The sequence below is a fragment of the Prionailurus bengalensis genome, chromosome B1, assembly GCF_016509475.1.
Source record: "Prionailurus bengalensis isolate Pbe53 chromosome B1, Fcat_Pben_1.1_paternal_pri, whole genome shotgun sequence".
In the NCBI taxonomy this organism is placed as follows: Eukaryota; Metazoa; Chordata; class Mammalia; order Carnivora; family Felidae; genus Prionailurus; species Prionailurus bengalensis.
Window position 1 is genome coordinate 143,710,672 of NC_057344.1, and position 8,638 is coordinate 143,719,309.

Sequence of the window (8,638 nt, forward strand, 5' to 3'; positions counted from 1 at the left end):
CTTTTATGTTTATTGTGACTGTTCCCTACTGGAATGTAAGTTTCCTGAAAGCAGAGATTTTGTCTGTTTGGTTTACCACTGGGTTTTGGAGCCTCTGAAAAATGCATATGCATGGTAGGCCTTCAATGAATACCAATGAACAGACAAACAAATAAATAAAGGTAGGCTCTGGGCTGGAGAAAGGACATAAGTGCAGAGAGCCCTGTATCGTTAGTTCATCTAACTTGTAAGTTAGAGCCCTGAACTTCAGCAGGAAAATGCCTTCCCCTTGCTACTTCAGAGTGCCCTGGGGACTACCCAGACTTGTAGTGAGTGGGTGAGTGAGTGAGAGAGACAAAGAGGAAGGCAGAAAGGAAGAGGAGGGGAAGGAGGAGGAAGAGAAGAGATAGAAAGAGAGACTGGGAGAGAAAGACAGAGTGGTGGGGAGCCCTGGTTTACTCTCATGCTTGTGTAAGGTTCACTTTAGCTCTGGTTTCCCCTGAGGATCTCCCTGCCTACCTGGATGGTGGACATTGGGCAGTTCCACCTTCTTGGATGGAAATGTCATTCTATATCCACTGTAGAGGTTTGGACCAAAGGCAAAGAATAAGCACATCAGAATACATCCTACAAGAAATACAATCATATTAATAGCAAAGAGAGCTACTTTGTGCAAGGCAATGGTCTCTACTCTACACATTTCCCACATGTATTCGGAAGATCAGATAAAGGGAAGTGATCTGGATTGTGCCACACATGGATAAGTCACTATATTACACGGCTGATGAGGAGAGTGAGTACTCCTGGCAAAATGCCCTCTGTGTTACTCATGCCACAAGACTGGGGGGTTTACAAAGGCGATTTCGGTGTCCTCTCTATCCCAGATGACTCCCATATCTCCTTCAGCCCCCCCTCATGGTTCCGTAATGTTACGATGCTCTCACTTCCACTATGCTTCATCCTCATGGTTGCACTCTGAATCTTATCGTACCCTCAAAACAACTCCACTGTGGAAACCTTCAGCCAGAAGACGTAAGAATATTTGATGTTCCGCTCACAATATCCCACCCTTCTAGCTCTCATATTCACTTACTCCCATTGTCCCTGCTTTTCAAACCCCACCAAGACTTCCTCAAACCTTTTCTCCCCCTCTCTTAGCCCACCAATTAATGTAGTAGCTATTTTTTTTTCTTTCTATTCTCAATAGGAAAAGTGGCTCTCCCTGTCCTGTCCCAGGGAGGACTCCAGCCCCACCTCCAGCTCCTAATTTATCAATTATTTACTCTCTCCTCTAGGTCTTCAACTTATCTCTTCCTGGCGTTTTTCCCTCAGCACATAGATCATATCTCTTCAAACAACTACTGAAAAAACAACCAACCAAACTTAGATTACAGGATCTGATATTCTCCTTATCTAGATTTCTCTCCTTCCTTTCATGGCCAAGTCTCTCACCCCATGGTCACCCCACTCACTCTTCATCCCTCTGAAACCTGACTTCTGTCCCCACCACTCTTCTGATACTGCTCCAGACCAGACTCCAGTGACCTAACAAGCTACGGTCCTATTTCACTTCTTATCAAACTTGGCGTCATCTCTAGAAAGCTGTCCCTTCTTCTGCTTCTGTGCTTCTGTGCCACCCCACTCTGTGGTGTTCCTCTTCCCCTCCAGCAGCTCCTTCTAAGTCTCCCTAACTCATTTCTATTCCTCTTTCTCTTTGGTAAGGGAGGATTTACCCTCCACCCCTTCCCTTCCCACCACCTGTAAATCTCTCTCTAAGCAATTTTGTCATTGCCTAAGGCTTCAACAGTTATTCACATATGCTAATCTCATACATTCTTGGAGTCTCAAACCTATATTGCTTTCTAGATATTCCTGTTTTTATGGCCCACAGGCACCTCTACCTCAATATGCCTTGAATGGAAATTATAATCTTTCCCATTTCAAAAACTGACTTTCCTCCATATTTTCTATCCATGTAGATATAACAACTATCCATCCAGTGACTCAGGCTAGATGCAAGAGAGAAGCCAAGTTTGTTCCTCTCCACCTCAACTGTGTCCTCCCCACCGTCCTGGCTCCTCTGGCTCCAAATCCTGTCGAATTTACCCACTAGCTATCTCTTCAATCCATCTGTTCATCTCCCTGTCTTTGACACTGCTGAACTCAGACCTTTCACAACCTTGCTCTGGATCATCTCAATAACTTCTGGACTGTTCTCCCTGCTGAGAGCTTCCTCTCCCTCCTCCAGCCTGGAGATTTGATACTGTTTTTTTCTTTGTCATGGCGATTCATTTATGTCCTTTTTTCTCTTTAGTGTCTTTTTCAAACTAAAAAGTAATACACTGTTATTGTAAAATAGCCAAAAAGTTTATAAGGTCATAAAGAAAAAGTTAAAGTCACCTTAATCCAGTCCTCGGATCTTACTCCCAAATAAGCCTTTTGGTTTTTCTAAAAATATGATCATATTCAACATATTCTATTTGTTTTACTTTAAGAGGCACTTGTTTTTCCTCACATTTAACATCTCTGAAACCAAAATGTATCATACAATCCATGGCACCTTAAATTTCTTAAATACACTACTGTTCTGCAATGTACTATTTTTACTTATTAATCTGGGTAATGATTCCAAACCAGCACTGCCTCCAGGATGATCTTTCTAAAGTACGAATCTAGTCAGGTCACTACCTTCCCCCAAATTCTTCAAAGCTCCCCTCCTTTCCCCTCCCCCGTCCCCCCCACCACCCCACCTCCATTCCCCTCCATGCTATAGGCCCTTCATTTTCTGACTCTCCTGCTTTTCCAGTTTCTTTTCCAGCACATCTGCACACAGTCTCCCTTAAAGCCTAGTACAGTAAAACCTGGATTACCAGTAACTTGTTCTGCGAAGGTTCTGCAAGATGAGCAAACATTTCTACTAAATTTTAACTTGATAAATGAATGATGTCTTGCAATACAAGTGTATGAGTAGTGCTTCAAGTCCAAACTTATGTCCATATCATCACTCTTCCTTGCCATAAGACCCCTTCTTTTATTTTTAAAAAGTGTTTCTTATTTATTTTCCAGAGAGAGAGCGAGAGCGAGCAGAGGAGAGCAGAGAGAAAGGGAGACAGAGAATCCCAAGCAGGCTCCTCACTGTCAGCATAGAGGTTGATGTGGGGCTCCAACTCACCAACTGTGAGATCATGACCTGAGCTGAAATCAAGTCTGATGCTTAACTGAGCCCCCCAGGTGCCCCAAGACCCCTTGTTTAACCAGAAGTTTTGAGAAATATCAAAGGGCGGGGGGGGGGGGGGAATGGTTCTTTCCACTTTCTGCTCTAAAATGCCCACCTGAGTTTACCATTTGGACTCCTTCCTGCCCTAGGCATACACACACCTCAGTCCCATCAAAACTCCACACCAGGAAATAAACACAAAAGGAAGCTGAAGTTTAATACAAAACTTTTATTTCAATAATCATCTGAAAAACTTGATGTTAATGTTCCACCTCAGCAAAACCCACTATCCCCCTCTCAACCCAGTGTTGGGTTTGAACCACCATTGGCATTTGAAAATGCCAAAAACAGACAAAAATTGTTCCCAGTTCTTCATTCTGACCTAGATAATGTAAAGCGAAGGCTTCCAATTCATTCATGGAAAACTACCAGGGTACTACTGGGAACTTAAAGCTCATGTGCCTGGCAGTCATGAAGATTGGTCCGTGTTGACAACTGTCGGGCCAACATACTTTCAACACCCTCCCTTAGGCAAAAAGGATAGGGACTCATGAAACCACCAAAAATAGTAGAGCAGAAGGAAAAGTGCAAAGATAAGCAGGGAGTATAGGAGAAAAAAGTGGTGTGACAGGGCAGGAGATAGAGACTTTATAATAGGAAATACAGCTGAAGGAAAGAGTGGGGGAGGGCATGGAACCGTACAGGTACACACACAGGTAAAACAATAAAAGTATCTTGGGCATGGAAACAGAACCGACAAACAAGAAAGACCTCCACTCAAAGACCTCAATTAAAGAAAGTAAACAGATGAAATGGAAGGGGAAAGCAGTTGTTAGGAAAAGCACTGTAATTCCACAGTCTTGAGGCCAATGAAAAAGACAGCTCCAATCTACAAATGGACTGGATATTAGGAAGTTTGCAGCCTCTCAATGAAGAATGAGAGTCAAGCCGCCATTCTAAGGTTGGGAGCAGTGGGGTTAAAGTAGGCAAGCTTGTAATGTGCACCTTAATAGGCTTCAACCTGTGGGGAGAAACCTTACATTCCGAGAGGAAAGACAAGAAACACCACTCAGGCCAACACAAAAGGGACTGTACAAAAATCTCTTCTGTTCACAAACTTTGGAGTAAATAGAAGCAAGGTAACAATAGACAACAAATACCTTAACTGCATAGTTCCTGTTCCCTTAAAGCTGCTGGGGCAATCAACTATCTGATTTTTCCTAAACGTGAGACAATTACTAAGGCAAAGAAAGGCCAAAACCAACCGGCAACTTTCAGCATGATTTCTCCTTTCAGTACAGACTTAGGTGTATTTAGATCTCTTGCAGCCGGGTGCCGGAGGAGAAGCCGGGGCAGTGTGTCCAGATCAAGGAAGGCTTATTTGGGACGCAAAGTCTCCAATACCACGACTTCAATACCACCTCAGGGAATCTGAAATTACTACCCCAGAGCGTTAATAAAGGCACCTTTTTGGGAGACCGCAGAATGCCAGTAAATTTACACCTTCTTCCCCACCCATCGACTTTCGCCATGACTTGCGCAGGAACGGGTTTTCCTTGCTTTCGTTTCTATGTGGCCGAGACCCAAAGGAGCGGCCGGTCGCTTACCTGCTTTCCATTTCCCGGCCCGGGAGGGGCTCCGCGTCCTGCAGAGAGGTTCGCTGCCGGCTCCCTCTGGCTGGCGACTCACCTACGGAGCTGTCTCTGGCTGGGACCAGCCTGACTCATCTGGGAGAGGTGGCAGGGCCGGGGAGACCTCAGAGGGCGGAAGGACAGGAGGAGGCGGGCCGGGCCCTTCCTCCAGAGCCAGGGAAGAGGCGTCGCCGGGGCGCAGGTGAAACCGATTCCGACCTATCCCGGGAACTTTCGCTGCGGGGACTCGCTGGGAGAGGCCCGCGTCGCGCAGGGGCGGTGGGGGAACCGCCCTCTCCCACCCGGACTGCGTGCGGGGGCTCAGCCCGGGGGCCTCGCGCGCTCTTGGCGCGCTCCGGGACTGCAAGCAGCGCCGCCCTCCACGGCTGATGGAGGCGGGTGGCGCCGCCCCGAGCGCAGGTGACACACCGCAGGCCAGGGTTTCGGCTGGCAGGGGAGAGCGCTGGGAGGGCGCGGACACCCGGGGCCAGGGGACGACAAGGCAGCGATGGCCCGAGAGTTGAGCCAGGAGGCACTACTGGATTTTCTGTGCCAGGCTGGAGGAAGAGTGACCAACGCCGCCTTGCTGGGCCACTTCAAGAGCTTTCTCCGAGACCCCGACGCGCCCCCCAGCCAACACCAGCGCCGCCGCGAGCTCTTCAAGGGCTTCGTCAACTCGGTAGCCGCAGTGCGCCAGGACCCCGACGGCACCAAGTATGTGGTGCTCAAGAGGAGGTACAGGGACCTTTTGGGGGAGGAGGGGCTGCAGCGACCCCGCGACCCGCCCGCTGCCGCCGCCCCTACAGGGAGAGCTGCTCCCTGTTCCCCGCAAGGCGCGCGCCAAAGGGATCCGCCGCCGCAGCCGCCCAGGAGGCGGCGGCACGAGAAGGGGCCAGAGGAGGAGCCAGCAGGTGCCGCAGCCCCAGCCGCCCACGCAGGTTGTAATGGACTCACCGCCAGCCGCACCCGGGAGGCAGCCCGGGGAGGCAGCGGGCGGAGGGGCGGCTCTGGCCACAGGGCCGGAGCGAGGTGCGCGGCTGTGGAGACGCAGGGCCGCTGCTGCTGGGAATGCCACCAAAACAGCCTGGAGGGACTCCCGGGCGAGCAGGTGCTCGGCGCAGTCCCAGACCCCGCCACCGCCACCGCCACCGCCACCGCCGGGGACAAGCCGGCGCGTGTCCCGCTGGCTCGGGATGATCGCGAGCCTCCCGGGCAGCAACCGGAAGGCTTGCCCGCTGAGCACGCACCGGTGCCCACAGCGCCCTGCTCTCCTCCTGCAACCGTCGAGGCTGCTGGAAGTGGGGCTTGGCCGCCTCCCCTCCTGTCCCTCCCTACTTCCCCTGCAGACCAGCCAGAGCTGCTGACCCCGAGCTCTCTGCATTATTCCATCCTGCAGCAGCAGCAACAGCGCACTTGGGAATGGGTGGCCAGACATCCCCAGATACCCAAGGCCCGGAACCAAGGACCCATCAGAGCCTGGTCAGTGCTGCCGGACAATTTCCCCCAGATACCATCTGAGCCCAACTTCTGTGTCCCAGAACCTAACTCAGAGCCTCTAGACCCCTCTCTTTCATCTCATTCTCTCCTTCCTGTTGTTCCGGAATCCTGTCCCCAGAATACTCCATTGACAATCTTTCGTAGCATTCGTAGTCAGCTGTCCCTCCAAGATCTGGATGACTTTGTGGACCAAGAGAGCCATGGCAGCGAGGAGAGCAGCAGTGGGCCCAAAGAATCCCCAGGGGGTTCTGAAGAGGGGCTGCAAGTTACCCTGGGAACCTCAGATTGGAGAAAGCTCAGGGATCCGGCTGGGGGCCTTTCTCCAAAAGAGGGCAGCCCCAGCAGGAGCCCTCAGGGCCTCAGAAACAGAGGGGATGGTCACACCTCTCAGCAGGTCTCGACAAAGGCTAATGGCCTTGTAGGCCACCCCCAGGAGTCTTTCCCCTGGCCAACTCCCAAGTTAAGGAGAGCCCTCAGGAGGAGCTCACAGGCAGGGAGAGCCAAATTGTCTTCTTCCGATGAGGAGTGTCTTGAGCAGGACTTGCTGAAAAGGACTCGTCGCCCACCACGGTCCAGAAAACCCTCCAAGGCAGGAGCAGTGTCCAGCCCAAGAGTGGATGCTGCTTTGACACCACAACCTGCAGACATTAAGGCTGCTGCTGCTGCTGAGTGGCGTCCTCACACCCCCTGGGCCGAGGGTGGGGAGGAATCTGCAGCCTTGGTCCCGCACAGACCTGAGCACAAGTCATCTCTGGTCCCCCTAGATGCCAGGGAGCATGAATGGATCGTGAAGCTTGCCAGTGGCTCTTGGATTCACGTGTTGACTTTGTTTTGGGAAGACCCCCAGCTGGCTCTGCACAAAGACTTCTTGACTGGGTACACGGCCTTGCACTGGATAGCCAAACATGGTGACCTCAGGGCCCTTCAGGACTTTGTCTCTAGTGCACAGAAAGCCGGGGTTACTCTTGATGTAAATGTGAAGTCCAGTTGTGGATATACCCCTCTGCACCTTGCAGCTATTCACGGCCACCAGGGGGTCATCAAAGTGCTAGTGCAGAGGTTGGCTTCTCGGGTCAATGTCCGGGACAGCAGTGGGAAGAAGCCATGGCAGTATCTGACCAGTAATACCTCTGGGGAGGTATGGCAGCTACTGGAAGCCCCTCGGGGAAGGCCCATTTTTCCTGTCTATCCTTTAGTCCGAAGCTCTTCCCCCACCAGGAAGGCCAAGAGCCGGGAAATATCTAGAAATATCACCCGGAAGTCTTCCTTTGCTGCACTACTCAAAAGTCAGCACAGCAAATGGAAATTGGCCAACCAGTATGAGAAATTCCCCAATCCAAGGGAAAGAGAAGAGTATAGTGACTGAGGTGGGTCCCTCTTTTGAACATGCAGCCACACACCACACACCAGCATATCCTTGAGGTGTTCATTGAGAAAATTCAGGGGGAATAGAAAAATTGCTGAGGCATTGGTAAGGAAGAGATCGTCTGATGTGGTTTACCTCGTGTTTACCTGCCTGGATTTTATGTCAGCACATCCTGAACCTTAGGGGTCACCCAAACTTTCTGACAGCTCAAGTCTTTGGGCCATTGAAACCTAGACACAGGGCAGAGTCAGACTTAAAACCCAGTAAATAGTCTTCCTCTTTCCTTGTCACCAGAGATCTGGGCACAGTGAGCCACATTGGTTTTCGAAGCAGCAGCCCCAGGCCTTGACTACAGAGAGAACAGATGTTTAAGAAAAAGGGAGCCAATTCAAGGGATTGAGGAAGCTCAAACAAAATCCTCTGGCTAGTACCTCTCTGGCCTCTATTCATTTGGAGAATAAATCCTGGCTGAGTGGAAAGCACCAGGTTTGAAATCAGATGGCTCCTATTTTCTTCTTTTTCTCTGTTTCTTCCTTCCCTCCCTGCATCCCCCTCCTTCTCCCCTTCCTCCTTCCCTCTCCTTCTTTCCTTCCTTCCTCCTTCCTTCCTCCCTCCCTCCTCCCTCCTTTCTTCCTTCCCTCTTCTTTCTTTCCCTTTCTTTCTTTTCTCTTTCTTTCTTTCTTTCTTTCTTTCTTTCTTTCTTTCTTTCTTCCTTTCTTCCTTTCTTTCTTTCTTTCTTTCTTTCTTTCTTTCTTTCTTTCTTTCTTTCTTTCCAAATCAATGAAATAAAATTATTACTGGAGAGTGGAACTTATTTTAAGATTCCTCAGCCCTATCTTCAGATCTTCCTTTGAATTCAGCCTAAGGTGGCTAATATGTGAGATGATTAATACCTTATTTGTATCTCTTCTCCACGATTAGAGAAGCAGTTAGGTAGGATCCAGTTAT

At 50.0% G+C, this 8,638-nt stretch overlaps 1 protein-coding gene across 1 annotated transcript; it reads left to right on the forward strand.

The window, feature by feature from the left end:
• The first annotated feature begins 4,257 nt into the window (after positions 1-4,257).
• Positions 4,258-8,292, forward strand: SOWAHB (sosondowah ankyrin repeat domain family member B). The gene has a single exon (XM_043572425.1). The coding sequence runs from the start codon at positions 5,336-5,338 to the stop codon at positions 7,688-7,690; it is 2,355 nt and encodes a 784-aa protein (XP_043428360.1). The 5' UTR covers positions 4,258-5,335; the 3' UTR covers positions 7,691-8,292.
• The last annotated feature ends 346 nt before the right edge of the window (positions 8,293-8,638 follow it).

What these genes read in the sequence shown, in the direction of transcription:
- SOWAHB (XM_043572425.1), top strand. Translation starts at nt 5,336, where the DNA reads ATGGCCCGAGAGTTGAGCCAGGAGGCACTACTGGATTTTCTGTGCCAG.